Consider the following 21,204-nt stretch of genomic DNA (forward strand, 5'->3'; position numbering starts at 1 on the left):
AGCCACCACTGTCTAAAAGCTGCTTTAAGAAAGGAGAGATTTTTGTTTAAGACGCACATGCTACACATATACAGTATGTTACTTTAAATATGATTAAAAGATGGGAGATTAAATCTATACCCTGCTTAACTAACAGTATTGAGTATTTGACAGGATCAAAAGCGTGCGCATTAGAAAGATGTGTACATATTGTAAGAGTTTTGGCTCATACATCTTATGCTACTGTAAGTATTTTCTTCATACTTTTTTTTCTTCACATAAAAAGCTAGGCCAGCACTTTAAATATAAAAGTATCAGCCTGCCAATAAAAAATATGCCGCTTTGGCAAGCAAAAACACAGAGAACAGTCGGCTAATGTGACAGCTTTCAGTGGGACTGGTTTGGCAGACTTTGCTTAAGTGGCATAAACCCAAGTGCTGTGCTCACACACTCTATCTCTCCCTCACACAGAACACAAGAATGATGTGATTGAACAGAGAACTGGGGAGATGTGAGGGTAAAGGTTGTAGAGGGAGCAATGGGGACAAAAGTTAGCAGCAGGATTTATTAAAAGGTCAGTATGATACAAAAGTTGGAATAATCTTGGCCAGGGCAGTTGGCAGAGTTCTGCGATTTAAATGAAGAGACAATGGAGACTGGTCTCTAAGTTGGTACAATACAATATGACACATTTAAAATGTCAAATAACACTTGGTATTATGATTGCGGGTTATTTATCCAGATGAACTGGGGAATCCCCATTCAAAGAGTTTTTCAACTTCCCCATCTGTGAGTCTCTGCGTCTTAAACCATATATCTCAAATAATAAATCATTTAATACCAGCTGAAAACGGGGCCAAAGAAGTGGTTACTCAGTCACTGGATGTTCAGGGAATTGCACCTTCAACAGCTGAAGTTGCAACAGATTTTCCCTCCTATTGCAGTAATTTTACTGCAATAGGAGGGACAATTTTGTCTCAGATTAATGGAAGCTTCTATAAAATATAAGCTTGCATAAGGTAGAGAACCCCTTACACAACCCATTTTTACAGCACTACCTGAAATCCAAGGCAGTAACTACTTCGAGTCCTCCATCTTGCCTTGCTATTTTCTTTGAAATTCTTTTCTAAGAGTTTTTCTCAAAGAAAGAAAGACAGCAATTCCACTGGGTCCAATCCTCCCACAAAGAATAGAGCAGATATTGAAGTATAGGCAGTGCCAGCCAAAGCACTGAAGCTTCCAACTCCTCCGGCTCAGCGAAGGAACACTGCCTCAGCAAATCAAATCACAGAATGACTTTTCAGTTGCACTAACTGCCACTTTCTACTGCTGAACCTCTGGAGCACTTCTATTCTCAGAAATAGCAGTCCAATCAAAGTGTGATCATTGTCACATAATTTGATAAAAATCCAATCAAGTTTTCTTTTTGCCCTAGAAATGTGCAATTTTTTTCTGTAGCTCCAGACAAAGGTTTGCACTATGGGTCTGTCATTTTATCGTGTCTTGAACGAGAGCAATGGGCCAAGCCATCCACTCTAAAAACCACTGGCTGACACCTCCCATGCTCTACGCATGGTTAGAGAAAGGCCAGTAAACGGGAGATAGTTGGTGGCAGTAAAACCCAGCCCAGGACCTTCCTGCCACTAAAACTGATTTATACTGACGGAAACCCTAATCTGCATGTCGTTAGGCAGGAAAATCATTCCCCCTGACGAGCAGGCGTCTCTACCTGCCGTCAGGAGACGTGACCCCGCTCCTCACAAACCTGGCAAGGCTTTATGGGAGAGTAATCGCCTAGAACAGCCCGGCTTCCAGCTCACTGTAGGCGTATCAGCCTCACTGCTACCACAGCTCAACTTTACACGACCTATAACACCTACACACAAAAGCCAAGTAATACCTATGTGTTCACTTCATCTCTCTGGCTCAAGCATGACATGGCTCTGCAATACCCCAAACAACATCAAGATTTACATTTATCTGCCAAAAAAATGTGTTGTATTATCTCAAAGAATAGAATTACACATTGGAAAGCCCGTGCAGACAATCTGCTGGAGAAAAATGGCCACCAGAAGAGAAGGCTGCCGTTTTTTTTTGGGGCATCAGTGAAAATGTTTGATTTACTGGCCTTTGGTTTAACATTATGAAAACAGACCTATTTCCATATTATTAAAACAACGACAAATCTATCAAGCGAGGCTTGACAGGAATCTCACTCCTACCCTCCCCTATTTGTACAGCCTCAAAATGGAGGCCACAATAAATCTCAGCGGTTTCCCCTATCCTCCCTCCCTTCCTCCCGCTAACCCTGGAGCTGTGACCGTGTCTGTGTTGTAAACCGATGGGGTGCAAGGCAGACTTGCAGAGAGATAAGAAGAAATAGTGCTGTCTTCAGAGTAATACAGTGGCGGAGAGATGCAGTAGATTAGGGCCCAGTTGCTGCTTTATATTCCTCTAAATACATCAGCAGTAGCATGTGTCAGCGTAACCAAAGCCACTGTTCCATCATCCAATGGAAAACTACTCCTTAGGGCTGCCACTGACAGGGTAGACCAACAAGCAGCGCCGTCAACCCTTTTATTCTCATGCCTTCTCTCTCAACTGGCTCAGCTCCTCTACCTTCACATACAGTATATTTCCTATTCGCTCCCTGTTTCTTTACACCCATAAATTACCCAATATGGATATTATTTTTTAGTATTCACAAGCTGCGTTTTGTTCCACATTCGTGTACATAAACAGTACTCCCTGCTCCCTGTTTAGGGAATGTCAGTTAAGGGAACTTCCCTCGACAAAATTCCTCCATTTGGAACACCCTGCAACGTCACCAACGCAGATATCACTTGGATACGTTACTGCTACTGTGGAAATGTTACACTACTGAAATAATATATTAAAATAAAAACTGATACTAATAAAAACATATTCCATTACAATGTATGTAACTTGGGGATTATTTTACAAGAAGTATAGTGTCATTCCAGCAAGGCGCTATGACTGATGGGTAGTCTTGCTTGTCAACGTCCGGCGAAGTGATGAACCGTTGTTCAGTTCTTCCCTACACAGTTCCCTTTAAACTGAGCATTTTTAATCCCTACGGTTTGGAATCTTACTTAACATGGCTGAATACCCTGTGCAGTCCACTTTGCAGGGAACCACTAGGCAATGAGAACACCCCCACAGACTTTATTGGAAGACCTGCTAGATATACAGTGCCACAAGGTTACACCACACCAGCGTTTTGTAAAACAACTTGTCTCTATATTGCATGATAGCCAAATGTCATACATTTTCCAGAAATATCGCTTCAGTTTTACCCTGTAGTTTATAGATGGATAGTGTGGCCTGGTCAGTATGACAGCAGCAGTCCAAAACAAAGCTCTGCCGCTGCAAAGTCCTGCCCTTCATCTGTCCTGCCCTTCATATGTCCCCCTGACAGACGGCTGTAAAAGTTTTCAGTGAGTTGTAAAAATGGAAATGGTGCCTCTAGTTTGCAATGGAATATGCCCTACGTGAAATGTATTTCAAATCTCCTCGGGAAGATATGGGTGGCGCTGGCTCCGGTGCTATGTGCGTGTTAAATCACAGTCACTCTCCCCTGCTCGCCTTGCCTCTCCCTCCTCTTAATTTCCCTCTCACTATCCTGTTTAAAATTCATGGACTTTCTTATCTCTTTTTTGAAAATGATAATTATAATTCCCCAGAGTCTGCCAAAAGTGCTTCAAAAAATGTGATTGAGCGACATTCAGTAAGCATGTTCACATAAAAATGTACGCACAGCACACTGATGAAGAACATGTCATGAACAACGATCCATTTACTGTGAGACAAGATGTAGCAACAATGGGAATTTAATGTTTTCCCATTTAGAGTAATTAGAACGTAGTCATTTTGATTTAAACAATAAATAATAATACAGTTTACTTGTACACATGCACACATATAGCTCAAACAAATGCTGTATTAAAATACATTAATATGCTTAAAAAACACGCCCCAATAGCCAGAATTCAGAATCAACCATACCTGTTAAAGAGCTGTCCAGGTTGTCCATGCTAGACCCTGGTGTGTGCTCAATGCCGCGGGGATGCCTGGCTCCATAGCCTTCATCCTCATCCTCTTCCTCGTCCTCCTCATCCTCATCAGGCAGGTCAGTCTCCAGGTCAGAAACCATTGTGCTTGACACGTAGCCCACAGGAGGAGCTGGAGCCTGGGGAGGAAGAGAGCCTACCTGCATGTGCCTGGGGAGAGAAAGAGTCAGCATATTACTCTACTGGACTCAACATACAGTTTATATCTAGGAATGATGAACTAGAGAGAATAAAGGGTGTATTCAGTGGTTTCTATGCCACAGGATGGTGAAGAAATAAGGATGTATGTGGAAGTGTAGAGCTAATTTTAGAGACCTTTCATAAGTGAAGCACTGAATAAATCTGGAAGATTCCACAAATTCTATGTTGCTGCTTGCATGCTAACACAATGACCCGCTAATTGCTGCTGTGGATGGCACAAAGGCATGCTCTCCAGGCCTGTCGACACATGGCTGTCACCTCAGTGGCTACCCGCTCTGCTGACAGCCACGTTTCTTTGAGGAGCGCAATGTCTTTGACGCGATTTGCAGTGGGAATTGGTTGTAATTACTGGCCCTCTGGTGTTGTCAAAGATGCTCTCTAACCAACATATCCATTACTGGGTAACATGACATCTCCTTCCTGACAAGGCTTCCCTGTCACTCCCCTCTCCCCCCCTCCTTCCCACTTCCCTATTATGAATGAGTGCCAGTCTCTCTGCGTTGCCGACAGAATGAGGCATGGCCTTCATCTGACTTGCATGAGCGCCACAACAATGGAATGTGCCGTATGGGTGTGGGGGGAGTAAACAACGGCGGGTAAGAAATTGTGTCTCTTAAAGTGAGCAAAATACAGTAGTCGCCTAAGTGGTAGCATGGGCCCATTAAAATAAAATGATTAATGGGTTTATCTCCGCTGCACACACAGTTGACATGAAGAATACTGCAGGACCAAAATAAATCCTGGCAGCAGTGCATGCAGAGCAGAATGTACAGTAAGCATTTCAAAATGACAACAATGTACATTTATCAACTATAACAAGATAGAGTATATTTCAGGATGGATGGATTGATAGATAAATAGATAGATAGATAGATAGATAGATAGATAGATAGATAGATAGATAGATAGATAGATAGATAGATAGATAGAGCTTTAATACTGCAGTGTTTACCATGTCTGCTTTGCCATGTCCAGTTGGTATGCTCTGGTCAGTTCATCCAAATGGGCCTGCAGCATGGGCTGCATCTCGTCCCGAGGAGAAGGGGTAAGGGTGGCTGTGGACTGCTGTCCAAAGGACACAGCAGCTGGGGAAGAGGCAACCCCTCGGATGGGCGGGGTGGGAACCCTCTCCTCCTCCTCCTCCAGCTCATCCTCCATGCCCTGGTGAAGATAGGTCTGCACGGGCATGGGCGGGCCCCAACCATCACTCTCATACCTGATGTAAGAAGAGATGTTTACTGCACAAAAGTTCTCACAATTGATGTGTTAAATTGTGTATCTAATATTTAGTCCGATGTAGGGCTGCAACTAACAATAACTTTTTATTATTTGTATTACTTATATTATTTTATTGATTCATCTTAAGATAATTTTCAGATTTAATGTTCTGTTAATCGACTAAATGATTATTCAACTAATTGTTTCAAGTCTTGCCTGACCATCTATATTTAAAGAACAAACATGCTAAATGTATCACACGTTAAACGCAGCTATGCTTAATGTAAAAAGAAATTGGACAGAAACATAACTACATTAGGGTCTGTGATATTGGTAATGTCCCCAAATGTAAAAAGGTTACTGAAAAAGGAAGGGAATCGCAGACATCATATAAATATTTTAATATATATTATTTCCTATATGCCAACTTAGAGCTTTGTGACCTTGTCCAACTTTTGAAAGCATTTGTTAGACGACAGTCCTGAGAGGAATTATGGAGGTAGTCAGGCTTCACTTCTTCATAGCTGTGCTTATACACGCTGAAATAATACTAGCCATAAAGAAAATGTTCATTAAAGAAATTTGTCAGTGCACACTCCATAGGACATAACTGTTTTAATCTGCTGCCATTAAGAGAAGCCTCAGATTTACAGTGCACAGGACTCTTCATTTACCAGATAGCCTATTAAAGCAGAGGACTCTCCCACATTGGAAATAGGAGTAAGAGGACATAACACCTACTGAACCTAAGAGAGAGACACACCATCACTTAAATAAGCCTCTGTTACTTTGTACTTACAGTAGAGTATGTCTGAAGTTAAAATGTGTCAGCGGATTTTAAAAAGTAATGTAATTAGTGTAGAAATAAGCTTAAAAAGTGATTAGTATCGCATCAAACATCTATAAGAACTCTTTTTTTCTTTTTACATCTATTTCAAACTCGGAGGTGGATAACACTGTGCTGGTATGAATCCCCCACTCTGTCCGTCTGTCTCTCGCTTTTCTCTTATGAAACAATGCAATTATCATTGTTTTCCCACTCTGGAATTCAGCAAATAGTTAATCTGAAACCATCTGTGTGTCTACACGCTAGTAGCAGCAGCAGCAGCAGCAGCAGCAGCAGGAGACTACTTGAACATTGTTTTTTTTTCTCCATTTATTTTCTTCCCATTGATTGAAGACAGGATCAGCAGATAGTTTGATCTGCAACCATCTGTAGGAGTTTTTGTGTATAAGTGTATATCTGGCTGCCTGTGGAAACGTACGCACACATTGATCCTTCCCTTTTCTCCAGATGTACAATAGTACAGTAATTAGCTGCAGAGAAAGCAGAGCTGAACCCTGTTATTGCACACAGAAATGTGTGGTGTTGCTTACATTGGCAAGCGCTGACTTTTCTGTTCCAGCAAACAACACACTAGATTCTCTGCTCCTGACGTAGTCAGAGGAGGAAACACACAATGATAGCAATAGGCAAGCTCAAGTGCAAATACATCAAAGATGGCAATCTCTATGAGGTGCAGTCAGTAGACATTGGGGGTTCACCGTAATGCTACTATCTGTGGCTGTTTATTTTACAAAATAAGAATATAATAAGAATAACAAGTATTCAGATGTATCTTGGATGTTGGTGGGGTTTATAGCGTAAAGTTGTTGATAGAAATAATCTACACTGCTATTATATTTTCTGTTTTCTACTTCCATTTTTACCCCTCATACGTTTACTTACTAGTTTAGCTGCCCACAAAATAAACAAAATTACATTTGTAACATAATATTTTAACCATTTACCTAGATGTACCTAAATTATTCCTAAATATATATATAACTGAGACAAATGACAAATGAGGGCATGCCCTGGCAGTACCTAGGTAAGGACTACTAGCCAGTCAGAAGTAGAGTATGAGGGCGTGTAAAAACTGAGGGTGTATATATATATATATATATAAGATGATAATTAATTGGCTTTAAATGTCTTCAAAGATAAATACAAAAAAAATGATCTGAAAAACTCTCTTGGCCATATTGAGATGATCCTAAGCTTCAGCTTTTCAGTTTCCACACTGTAAATCCAAACGTTCAAAGTACTTAAATAGATTAAGTAGTGTATACTCAAAGTTTTAGCTGCAGGGATAATTTTGTATGGCAAATTAATCTCTGATTCAACCTTTAACAGAAGGTGGCGCTAATTTGCATACTACACTGATTCCTTACCGCTCTTTGGAAAAACACAGAAGAAGAAAAGTTTGAACAACGCAGCAAGGCGGGATGCAACAGACAGTAGGCTTGCAGAAAGTTACTACCTACGGAGCAGCACTGGACTTACTGTAAGTTTTGAATGTTAACATTCCTTCACTTTTACTTCTTTTATACATGTTTTTATGTGTTTGTCTCAGAGAGCGTAGACCTTCTCCAAGCCCCCGCCCTTCACTGGCTTATCACAGTAGTCTTGTTGGGATTGGCAACTTGTCAGATATAGGTTAGCTGCTATAGAGCTAGCCACTTAGCGTTACCACTAACGTTACACAATCCAGCAGCACAACTTGCGACCTAGCTACCACTCCCAGACTCACTGAAGAATTGTACAACGGATGAACGAGTCAACTGCCCGTGCCCGCCCACTTGTGTTGCGTCGGTTTTAAAACAAACGACCCTGCTGGAGGCAAGCTGCTTTTTATTACAAAGATGAATAAAGTAAAAACCCTTAACAGTAAAGCTTTGGTTTGTAGAAACGGCATTATTGATGATTAACCATGCAGTAAGGTTAAAGTGTGGCTGCTTTTCTTTATAGTAATGTTAATTTTGCTAGGTTATTTGTGGACATATGTTCTGATTGGTCTGTTTTAAAATCAGCTTTGTTCTGTAAACTCTTAAGTATATACAATTCTGTTTTTATCTGAATAGGAAATCCATGACATCCACACCAAGCGCACTACTGTTCTCCACGCCCTTCCTGTGTATCTGCGCGAGGACGTCTCTGGATTTTTAAGAACCTGCACGGTGAGTCTCCTTAAGTCACTAACAGATTCTACTGTGTATTATCTAAACCATCCATCCATCCATCCATCTTTGTCCGCTTATCCGGTGTCGGGTCGCGGGGGGAGCAGCTCCAGCAGGGCACCCCAAACTTCCCTTTCCCGAGCAACATTATTTTTATTGTTTATTATCTAAACCGTTCATCTAAATACTTACTACAAAGGAACTGTATTGGCATTTTATTCAATGTAAAGTAAAACATTTTCTTGTAAATGTCCTTGGTTTCAGTCAACACTTAGATTATCTGGTAATTTGGCTAATTCATACTGTATGTGCAGAAAATGGATCTTATGTTTTTCAACTCTTACAATGAGACCCAGGTCTCTTTTGTAAAAGATGTATTGGATTTCAATGGGACTTGGTTAAGGAAAGACAAATTGTGTCATCTGTTCTGTTCCATGTGTTAGTTTGTGATTAGTATCTCTTTTTTCATTCATTCAGGATGAGTCCGATGAGCCAGAGCTTGATGGTGTTTGCAGTGGGCTTCATTACTTTCATCAGTGACTATGACGCAAGTCCAGTTCACTACCACCCTGTGAGAATCACTGTCGTCATTGAAAGGGATGCCGTGGTCAGCCTCCCCAGACTTGGCAATGCCTTCCTGGTAATCTGTGGAGTGATCTATGCACTACACCTCAGCTATCCCAAAGAACTGACCAACACTTTTGAATTCACTTAAAAGATTTAACTTTGTCTAGAAAGTGGTAAACTATCCCCGAGGTTGCACACCCTCAAGAATGAATTAACGATGTAGAAACTCATCTGTAAAAAGGCTACAGGGTAAAGCATTATAAAAGGCTAGTTCAAAGTTAGCTCCTTTTGTCTAAATAATGCCTCAGAAAGTTACTGCACTACTGCAGGTGTTCAGCCAATAGACCCAAACTACACAATATTCCTTTGTTCTCATTAATATAATGCAAAAGTAACACTAATGTTTTGCATGTTTTAATGTTTTTCTTAACCATTGTGACCCACATTTCACTGTGCATTTGATACTGGTTATGTAAAACATTTACATTTTAGAGTTTTAAGTGAAAATGTTCTTAAACTCTATAGAATTTTTGAAATTTCATCCAAATTGCTGCCCTGTTGCCTTACTCAGGAATTAGCAAGGAAGTCAAAAGCAGTGTTTTTTCTTTTATAGCTGTAACGAACAATAATTTCATTTTGGTATTATTGTTTTTGATCACTCCGACTATTTTCCTGACTATCTGATTAGTTGTCTGGTCAATATCAGAAATTTATGATAAATATTTATTTCCTAGGGCCTTAAAGAAACATGCCTACTTATTGGGACTTATTCACCGTATCCCCCAGAGTTAGATAAGTCCATACATACCCTTCTCCTCTCCGTGCGTGTCGTAATTCTGTTGGAAGCACCCACCGCTAGCCTAGCTTAGCACAGATCCTGGAGGTAACTGGCTCCATCTATGCTCCTAATAAGTGACAAATAACGCCAACATTTTCCCATTTACATGTTGTGATTTGTATAGTCAAAGCCTGTACGAATAACAAGGTCACAAGAGACACAGCCATCTTCTAACCGTATGCATACTGGGAACTATATTCTCAGAAGGCAAAGCACTGCTATTTGGGCAGAGTGATTTGCTTGCAGAACTCTAGGTGAACTCTCTGCTCCTCACCACAGGGCTTCTCAGGTGCAAATCACTCTGCAGAAGTAGCAGTGCTTCGCCCTTTCTGAGAATATAGTTCTCAGTATGTATATGGTTAGAAAATGTCTGTGTCTTATGTGATCTTGTTATTTGTACACGCTGTGCCTATACAAATCATGTGCTAAGCTAGGCTAGCGGTGGGTGCGTCAGACAGAGTTATGACACGCACGGAGATGAGAAGGGTATGTATGGACTTATCTATCTCTGGGGGATACAGGGAATAAGACAAAGTCCCAGTAAGTTGGCGTGTTCCTTTTAAGTGACCAGGAACACATTTGGAAGGATAGAATCAGAAAATTTTGAGTTTTTCTTCTTAAAAATCTCTCTTAAATTTATTTATTTAATATACAATTTCTTTAAGTATATTTTAAAAATATTTTTTTATTTTAATTTATAAATGTTTATTTTTCTATTTCATTTTAACATTTAGCTGTTCAAAAGCAGACGTTCATGACTTTTAGATATATTAAGTTAGTTAAAAAAAAAAGTATTGAGTCACATGGTGTGGTTGTGTACTTATTTTCTTAAATTCTGTGAAGTTATTCCTGTGGTTTGAAAACTCAAAACTGTAAGTCATAATAACTGAAAATAATTTGAGTTCTGGTAACTTATTCGGGTTTACAGCGTACTATAAATATGTTAAATGGCAGGTTGGTCTTCTATGTGAATGCCAGATAATTAAAAATAAAGAAATTATGTGATTCATCTAAAACAACCTTCTCATTTCATTCTTTTAGATAGATTTTTTTAAATAGATGTATATGCTACTTGTATAGTCATTTTCAGTCTGTAAACTGAACCAGAAAACAAGTCAGTAGTATTAAATAGTGCTCACTTAAAAAATGTGAGCTAATTAATTATTTACTCAGAAAAAGCAAGCTGCATTAACTTAAAAAAATATGAGCTAATTAAGTGTAATTTACTTAAAATAAACAAGTTGTCTTCACTTAACAAGTATAAGCTTATTGAGTGTTACTTACTCAGAAAAAGCAAGCTTGATTAACTTAAAAACCATGAGCTAATTAAGTGTCATTTACTTAAAATAAACAAGTTGTCTTCACTTAACAAGTATAAGCGTATTGAGTGTTACTTACTCAGAATAAACAAGCTGTGTTCACTTAGAAAATGTAAGTTTATTAAGTATTGTTTACTCAGAACAATAAAGTTGCACTAATTTACCATTACTAAGTTCATTGAACTTACTTTTTTCAAGGCAATGAGTTTCCATACATTTTTTAAGTAAAGTCAACTTGTTAAAATTTACAGTGCACTCTACTCTCAAATCGCTCAATGTCCCAGGCTTCAATATCTGATCATGAGGTAAAACTGTGCATCATCGGTCAAGTTTTGTCCTGCACTGAACACTGTTCATATCCAAATAATGTATTCCTATTTGTTTAAAGCCCTATTAGACATACCCTCCTCCGTCATGATGCTCATTAGGATAAAGGTCCATCTCAGTGCCAGGGAGAGGGTGAACTGGGGGAGGGGGCAGGGGAACATTGGCCCAGTTGGATCCATTGGCTTTAGTGGGTTTGGAGCCAGCCTTGTTCTTCTTCTTCTTTCCTCCTTTTCCACCTACAAAAGGAAAGAGTGCATTTAAGAGACACAGTCGGTGAAAATTAGATTGTAAAAGAAAATCAATTAAAAACTAATATACAAGTGGGGTAGCATTGCAAATTACATGAGCTGCTATTGCTATGTGACAGAAGAAACTCAGTTTAGTCCAAACATGCTACTTAGATAACAGATACATTTGGACTCAGTTTCAACATACCCTTGGAAAATCATACACAATTTCAAACACAAGATTTCAATGGGCTCCTGCTTCTGTTTACACAGAGAAGCTCAAGGTTGCCGGATGAAAAGCTTGCTTCCATTGATTAATTGGCTGAAAAGCCTCAAATCTCCATAGAAACAGGAGAGAACGGCAGTAAACGAGGTTAAGGCAGACCTTTGTGCTCCAACCATCCCTCAGTTTCCCCTTTCACACCAGGCTTTCGGTTCCACAATGAAATATCTCTCTTCACAACATCATCATAATGAATGGCTTGTGTAGTGTCAGTGTGTCCCTAATGGAATTCACTGAGAGTCTATTACTACTTTCATTTCTTTTATTACACCAAAGAGCCGCTAACCCCATCCATTTCCTCTCATATCCCTCCAACACCAGATTCTCCTCTGTCCCATCCATCTTTATAAATCTGCCAGCCAGGTCAATACTGGGTTTTATACGATTCAGTCACAATGGAAGAAACCTATATTTCTTTTAAACACATTTGACTTCAAGCCCATATCGGTTTTAAGTCGATGTATATACAATATGCACATATTCCTAAGGTCTAAAAGACCTTGATGGAAAATTAACTCTTGCTAAGATTAGATCAGGGAAATTAAGTCCATAAAACAAAAACATGAAGATTATATGTTTTTTACATTAACTTCAACTACATTTCAGAGCAGTTTTTTGTTCATATCTACTTTATCATTTAGTTTTTTATTTTAATTACATAAATAAATAAATAAATATATATATATATATATATATATATATATATATATATATATATATATATATATATATATATATATATACAGTATTATAATTTAAAAATACTAAGGTAGAAGACATCTGTTTCTGTTACTTTAAAATGTGTTACTTGCTCCTTCTTCTTTCCTCACTGGTGTATTGGAAATATATTATTCCAACTTTCACAAAGACAAGAGTTATCTCCTTTTGTAATTAACGAGACTTGTTGACAATTCAAACTACAGACCGGTGATACTAGTGTATAGTGCACCTCAATGGGTAGAACATGTTACCCTAACATTAGGGCTGCAAATATGATGATTATTGTCATTACTGATTTTTTTTGGGATAAATCTGCAATTGTTTGGTTTAAATAATCAGCAGTTTTGCAGGAGAAAATGAGCTAATCCTAAATTAATCACTGAAATTGCTGCATGCACAATCAAGAGATCCACATTTAAAATGTACACTTAGGTTTTTGTTTTATCACATAGCATATTGCCTCACAATATCCAACAAGTTAATCACACACTGCCTAGCATCTCCATATCATGTGATCTTGTACTGTACCATATATTTTACCATTTATAGTATTTGCTTGTATAAATTCATTTGCAGCAGTGCCTCTCTACCATTAAACACTTAACATCTCAACCCAGTAAACACCTCAAACTGACATCACCAGCCTCACAGACTAGTGAAAGCCATCTTTGGAAACTCTGTTGAACACATTTGTATCTGTCAACTGTTGGTTAGCCTTCGCTGCCAAAGGCCTGTAATCACTTCTTCCAGTGCCACAAAAAGCTGCCAATACTGCATCTTGTGCAATGTAACATCATGCACTCTAATGTAATCTAATAAAGTGACTCGACTCAGGCACGGTAAGAGTACATCACTGTCATCAAAAGAAACGTACAGAGGCAATGAATGGAAGCCACATGGCAGAGATAAAAGAAACTCTACCCAATATGTTTTAAGTCCAGAACATTCAGATTATGTTACTATTACAAGTCTTTTACCAGGAAGAAGAACAAAAGCACTTCAAATAGGAGCATGGTAACAATGCTAGGGTAGGGGTGGAAATATCAGGCATGAAGAGATAGGAGAAGTGTCAGAATAAGATTAATAAAGAATGGAAGTAATAAAAGAAACAACTGTAAGCCCAAGGCAGGCAGCACCACAGTGTAAGTATAGTCTGAAAGTAATTGGGTTTCCTAATCGTACCTCTGGGCGATGCTTGACTTTTACCAATAAATGGTGAGCTGACGTGATTGTTTAATCATCCTTAGTCCCTCCACACAAGACCAGCCATCAATATTGTAAATGAGCCTCTTCTAGGGAAAGATGGTCTGGCACTGGAATTACAACAGCTCACCCCAAATATGAAAAATACAGAGAGAGAGAGGCTGTGGCTGGGAGCTATACAGGAATTACACAGCGAACCCATCTCCTCTGACAAAACTGGGCCTCTCTTCAAAGGGGAACTCATACTAAATATAGATTCAGCGTTGGGTATTTATACCCAAGGTTTGGGCGCTCCCAGCCTATAACTGTAGGGCTGCATAGCCTTGAGCTTGCTCTGTTTTCATTGGGTGCGTTGGTACTGAGGGGGAAAGCCACAGAACAGAGACTCTAGAAAAACTATGCAGCCAGACATAACTTATGAGTGGGAGAATAATTTCAAAAAGGACATTAAAATAGCTGAAAGCCATGTATCATCATTTTTGTTTTTGCTTAGTTTAAAACAATAACAACAACAACAACATATTATATAATGAGGTGGGATATATATGGAGAGGGCAGGAGCACAACAGGCCACACACTACATTGGACTTCACAAAATCGTAGACTTTGTAGCTTCATAAACAGCCTCAGTGTGAGGGAAGTGCGGAGTCTTCAAGGTCTCAAACTGCTATAGAAAACACAGAAAACACCAGCTACCTCTTCTCCCCTACACGGGGGAAAGGTTTTAATGAGCAGCTTCATGTCCCCAGTGGAGATCCATGCTGCTATGAAAGCTGCTCTATTTCTGTTCCTTTTCATCCTGGTCTCCTTCTTCAGACCTGACATTCATTATTCCTTCCATCTCCTCAGAGGGAGAGCAAGCCACTGTAACTTCAACTTCCCCCCTTCAAATGCAGAGTTCACTCTGTTTGAATCAAACCTCAGCTTGAGCTGATTCAAATTTCCATCACTGCTGTAAGATGTAGTACACAGTGTGTGGCATATACTGTACTATATAGAAGACATACACCTATATAGTCAGAAACTCTTTAGTGCTGTTCCCTATAGCAACGGGGTTTTATGAATATCACATATTATGCAAATGAATTCCATTTTATAGCATCATTAATACAGATATGCGTTATTATCTCCTTCAGTCTTATTTATTTTTTTACATTTTGAAATTAAATGTGAAAAGTAGAGCTGCACCGATAGACCGGCCAGTGACCGGAATTGGCCGGTTTTCACGTGCTCGGCCATGACCGGCGACCGGCAGGTCAGTCTGGCATATGCCGATTTCATGCCGGTCAATGCTACAATTAACTGACAACATAAGTTATACGAGTTACAGTTCTCAAGGACGCACGCACACACGGACACCACAGCACGGTCTCTTTTTCCTTTCTGTCAACTTCTCCGCCGTGTGTGGCGCGTAGCCGCTCGCCGTGTGAAGCACATGTCGGCGCTATTCTCCCACATGTAGGGAACCTCGTGAATTAACCTGCAACATGTCAACTGTTTGGAAATTCTTCAGCGTGTGTAGAAGATAACAAGTTAGCAATATGCAACACCTGCAAGGAGAAAGTAGGTAATCAAAATCACAATTTTTTAGTTGGATATTGGATGTGAAAAGAAGGAAATGGTTCTAACATTGCTCTTTAGATGTGTGTGAATTTCCCACACCAGGAGTAATTTAAATAGTTCTATTTTATAGTGATCCATTATCTGTTCAAAACATGTTCTATGTTCTGTGCAAAATGTTCTATTAAAGAAAAGATAGAAAAGAAATATTTACGTGTGCTATAAAGTGGTTAGAAAAAATTAAATCGGAATCGACTAAAATCGGTATCGGCTGGCCTAACTCAAAGAAAATCGGAAATCAGAATCCATCCATCCATCTTCGTCCGCTTATCCGGTATCGGGTCGCGGAGGGAGCAGCTCCAGCAGGGGACCCCAAACTTCCCTTTCCCGAGCAACATTAACCAGCTCCGACTGGGGGATCCCGAGGCGTTCCCAGGCCAGGTTGGAGATATAATCCCTCCACCTAGTCCTGGGTCTTCCCCGAGGCCTCCTCCCAGCTGGACGTTCCTGGAACACCTCCCTAGGCGCCCAGGGGGCATCCTTACCAGATGCCCGAACCACCTCAACTGGCTCCTTTCGACGCGAATGAGCAGCGGCTCTACTCCGAGCTCCTCACGGATGACTGAGCTTCTCACCCTATCTCTAAGGGAGACGCCAGCCACCCTCCTGGGGAAACCCATTTTGGCCGCTTGTACCCTGGATCTCGTTCTTTCGGTCATGACCCAGCCTTCATGACCATAGGTGAGGGTAGGAACGAAAACTGACCGGTAGATCGAGAGCTTTGCCTTCTGGCTCAGCTCTCTTTTCGTCACAACGTTGCGATAAATTGAATGTAATACCGCACCCGCTGCGCCGATTCTCCGACCAATCTCCCGCTCCATTGTCCCCTCACTCGCAAACAAAACCCCAAGGTACTTGAACTCCTTCATTTGGGGTAAGGACTCATTCCCTACCTGGAGTAGGCACTCCATCGGTTTCCTGCTGAGAACCATGGCCTCAGATTTAGAGGTGCTGATCCTCATCCCAACTGCTTCACACTCGGCTGCAAACCGATCTAGTGAGTGCTGAAGGTCACAGGACGATGATGCCATCAGGACCACATCATCTGCAAAGAGCAGCGATGAGATCCCCAGCCCACCGAACTGCAACCCCTCCCCACCCCGACTACGCCTTGATATCCTGTCCATAAATGTTACAAACAGGATTGGTGACAAAGCGCAGCCCTGGCGGAGGCCAACCCTCACCTGAAACGAGTCCGACTTACTGCCGAGAACCCGGACACAGCTCTCGCTTTGGTTGTACAGAGATTGGATGGCCCTGAGAAGAGACCCCCTCACCCCATACTCCCGCAGCACCTCCCACAGTATCTCCCTGGGGACCCGGTCATACGCCTTTTCCAGATCCACAAAACACACGTAGACCGGTTGGGCATACTCCCAGGCTCCCTCCAGGATCCTTGCAAGAGTAAAGACCTGGTCCGTTGTTCCACGACCAGGACGGAATCCGCATTGTTCCTCCTCAACCCGAGGTTCGACTATCGGCCGAACCCTCCTTTCCAGCACCTTGGAGTAGACTTTACCAGGGAGGCTGAGATGTGTGATACCCCTGTAATTGGCACACACCCTCTGGTCCCCCTTTTTAAAAAGGGGAACCACCACCCCGGTCTGCCACTCCTTTGGCACTGTTCCAGACTTCCACGCAATGTTGAAGAGGCGTGTCAACCAGGACAGCCCCTCCACACCCAGAGCCTTGAGCATTTCTGGACGGATCTCATCAATTCCCAGGCCTCCGCCTGGGAAATTGACAATGATCCCCCATCATCCTCCAGCTCTGCCTCTAACATAGAGGGCGTATTAGTCGGATTCAGGAGTTCCTCAAAGTGCTCCTTCCACCGCCCTATTACCTCCTCAGTTGAGGTCAACAGTGTCCCATCCTTACTGTACACAGCTTGGATGGTTCCCCGCTTCCCCCTCCTGAGGTGGCGAACAGTTTTCCAGAAGCACCTTGGTGCCGACCAAAAGTCCTTCTCCATGTCTTCTCCAAACTTCTCCCACACCCGCTGCTTTGCCTCTATCACGGCAGAGGCTGCAGCCCTTCGGGCCCTTCGGTACCCTGCAACTGCCTCCGGAGTCCTCTGGGATAACATATCCCGGAAAGACTCCTTCTTCAGTCGGACGGCTTCCCTGACCACCGTTGTCCACCACGGTGTTCGTGGGTCACCGCCCCTTGAGGCACCTAAAACCCTAAGACCACAGCTCCTCGCCGCAGCTTCAGCAAGGGAAACTTTGAACATTGTCCACTCGGGTTCAATGCCCCCAGCCTCCACAGGGATGCACGAAAAGCTCCGCCGGTGGTGTGAGTTGAATGTCTGTCGGACAGGGGCCTCCTCCAGACGTTCCCAATTTACCCGCACTACCCGTTTGGGCTTACCAGGTCTGTCCAGAGTCTTCCCCCACCCCCTGACCCAACTCACCACCAGATGGTGATCAGTTGACAGCTCCGCCCCTCTCTTCACCCGAGTGTCCAAAACACACGGCCTCAGATCAGAGGAAACGATTATAAAATCAATCATTGACCTTTGGCCTAGGGTGCTCTGGTACCAAGTACACTTATGAGCATCCCTATGTTCGAACATGGTGTTTGTTATAGACAATCCATGACTAGCACAGAAGTCCAACAACAAACAACCACTCTGGTTTAGATCAGGGAGGCCGTTCCTCCCAATCACGCCTCCATGTGTCTCCATCATTGCCCACGCGCGCGTGAAGTCCCCCAGCAGAACAATGGAGTCCCCCACTGGAGCCCCATGCAGGACTCCAGTCAAGGTCTTCAAGAAGGCCGAATACTCCGAACTCCTGTTTGGTGCATATGCACAAACAACAGTCAGAGTTTTCCCCCCCACAACCCGCAGGTGTAGGGAGGCGACACTCTCGTCCACTGGGGTAAACTCCAACGTGGCGGGCGCCAGCCGGGGCTTGTGAGTATCCCCACACCCGCCCGGCGCCTCACACCCTGGGCAACTCCGGAGAAGAAAAGAGTCCAACCCCTATCCAGGAGTATGGTTCCAGAACCGAGACTATGCGTAGAGGTAAGACCCACCAGATCTAACCGGTAGCGCTCCACCTCCCGCACCAGTTCCGGCCCCTTCCCCCACAGAGAGGTGACGTTCCATGTCCCCAGAGCCAGCGTCTGCTGCCCGGGTCTGGTCCGTCGAGGCCCCTGACCTTCACTGCCACCCGTGTGACAACGCACCCGACCCCAGCGGTTCCTCCCACAGGTGGTGGGCCCATGGGCTGGATCGGCCTAGAAAATTGTAAACGGTGCATCTCTAGTGCAAAGCATTCAGAGCTCCCTGGAATGGGTACTAGCCTCCATTATAACGTATACATTCCTCTAATCGTATGCTTTGATATAAACTACTATGCAAGGGTAGGTGGAAGAGTATTGACCTATGGGAATTCTTATAATATATTTGTTCGTCTATATCAAATGACATCCATCCATGTCCCTCACGATATCCACATACTGTAGGCACCTATTCTTTACTTTCACTAGGAAAACAGTAGAAGAAATGGTTCAACATTTTGGTGACTATGCTTATTCCCTTTTTTGCTCAGTTAGATGAGAAGATCAATACCGATGAACAGAGCCAGGCTAGCTGTTTCCCCCCACTCCCAGTCTTTATGCTAAGCTAAGCTAACCGGCTGCTGGCTAGCTTACAGAGGCAAGAGTGGTATCGATCTTCTTATCTATTTCTCAGCAAGAAAGAGAATAAGCAAATTTTACCAACATTTCAAGCTAAGCATATTCTCTGACACATTAAACTGGGCAGGGATCTTTCTGGTTAATTACGTTTCTCTTCATCTCATGAAATTATAATAGAACATGTGCCAAGCCCAGTCCAAGCCCTTAGTAACCTGCGTGTCTGTGGCAAGAATCTGCCTGCAAGGCATAGCCACTTCACATCCTTCTCTCCAGCTCTGTGTGTGCCAGAGCATTGAATTACAGACCAGTTAAGGCAGTGGCTTGTAACTAGATAAAAGAGGAGAGTGTAGGGGAGGCAGGCAGAGGGCTGCCTTGGTGTCCTATAAATGACATTGTAATTCTCTGAACATGGGTTTTAGTGTAGCCAGCCACCATTAGTGGAAGAGGGAAAAAGGGAGGTATTTTTGCCACTTTAACCAACCAAGCATCTCTAATGGTGTGTGTGTGTGTGTGTGTGTGTGTGTGTGTGTGTGTGTGTGTGTGTGTGTGTGTGTGTGTGTGTGTGTGTGTGTGTGTGTGTGTGTTGTGAGAGTGTGTATAGTCCACTCTGTCTGAAAGACTCCCTCTGCCCCTATTCCCGTCCGCTCACTCACACAGTAAGAGACAAAGCCTTTACAAGGACTGGCTCTGATGGCAGAAACCCAGCATTAGCACTTGCAGCGATAATCTGTCAGGAGATCATACTGTATAATGTAGTTCTATTCTTTCTCTCTGATTTAAATGTCCCGTTTTTTATGCTCCGATAAGCTGTTGACTCCTATCCCATATCCCAACATGGCTTTATACTGTACAGTAGTAGCTATTGTACTCAGAACCCCATGTATCAACAACAACAACAACAAAAATACTTAAAAAGCATGTATCCATCCAGCATTAAGCATTCACATGTAATGCAAAGTAAGCAGTGGGAGCTGAGTGAGCAAAGCATCTCTTGTGAGGGAGAGGGACTGTGCTGATACATTTGTTCTTTGATGTCAGGTTAGTACATGCAAATAACTGTTCAATAAGGCAATTAAGACATCAGTCAATCATTAAGTCAAGCGGCAGAGCCCCAGAGAGTGTCCCAGTTTGTTTTGATAAAATCCTCTGCTGCATAAACCAACCTGAGAGACTGCCACTTCGCTCTGAGCTGTTGTGAGAGCTGGTGGTGCTGAAATCTTGTGATTGGTTGTGTGGTATTCTATTAGACAATCCATCGGCCAATCGGTAGTCAGGAATGAAAAGGAGGGCTACAGTGGGGGTTAAAGGGCAAAAATCACAGTGGCATCAGGTGTTTGGCAGTTAGCACAAGCACATGCAAACATGCAGTTAGAGCATTAAGCAAGCAGGACAGGATTCATACATTCAAGGTGCACATTTTCAACCTTTTAACTCACTTTATGATTTGTATGCAACAGACATATTTGATTTGTTGTTGATTTGAAAAACATAGCGCTAATCTTTGAATACATTTTTTATTGGATAAATGAGTCAATAGTGAAGATTTTATTTTAATATTTACCCCCTCTTCAAAGAGATATAATCATACATAATCATGATGTGATCATACTCAAAATAATGACAGGGAGAATTAGAAGAGTAGTTTTTAAAGATCAATTACATTTAATGTAATAAGGGACTATGTAAAAAGTATAATTAATCATTTGTAAAATGAGATCATAAGAATACAGCTGAGGAATACCCATTACACCTAAAGTACGAAACTCCACTCGGCTTTAAAAAATCCTGCATCAAATCCACGGTAATTAATTTGGATTATTTTCTTAAACATTAGTCAAGCTAAAATGGATTGGCAATTACTCTGAAACTGAAGGAGGAGTGGTACTATCATGAAAACCCAGCAAGAAAATGGATGGATGACTTAACGGCACTACTCCTTCATGAGATGTTTATTCAACCTTGGAAA

General features: G+C 41.9%; 1 protein-coding gene across 8 annotated transcripts in view; it reads right to left on the minus strand.

Annotated features, from left to right (window-relative positions):
• Positions 1–21,204, minus strand: part of robo2 (roundabout, axon guidance receptor, homolog 2 (Drosophila)) — a 177,396-nt gene that overhangs the window by 7,539 nt on the left and 148,653 nt on the right. For 4 of the 8 annotated variants that reach the window (XM_028570053.1, XM_028570050.1, XM_028570036.1 and 1 more), the window contains 4 exons: positions 20,402–20,527; positions 11,617–11,776; positions 5,224–5,487; positions 4,006–4,220 (listed from right to left, as the gene is read on the minus strand). In XM_028570053.1, coding sequence (XP_028425854.1) covers positions 4,006–4,220; positions 5,224–5,487; positions 11,617–11,776; positions 20,402–20,527 — 765 coding nt within the window. The remainder of the gene's footprint in view (positions 1–4,005; positions 4,221–5,223; positions 5,488–11,616; positions 11,777–20,401; positions 20,528–21,204) is intronic. The other 4 variants (XM_028570054.1, XM_028570051.1, XM_028570056.1 and 1 more) reach the window with 1 other exon arrangement.

The sequence above is a fragment of the Perca flavescens genome, chromosome 3 (genome assembly GCF_004354835.1).
Source record: "Perca flavescens isolate YP-PL-M2 chromosome 3, PFLA_1.0, whole genome shotgun sequence".
NCBI lineage: Eukaryota > Metazoa > Chordata > Actinopteri > Perciformes > Percidae > Perca > Perca flavescens.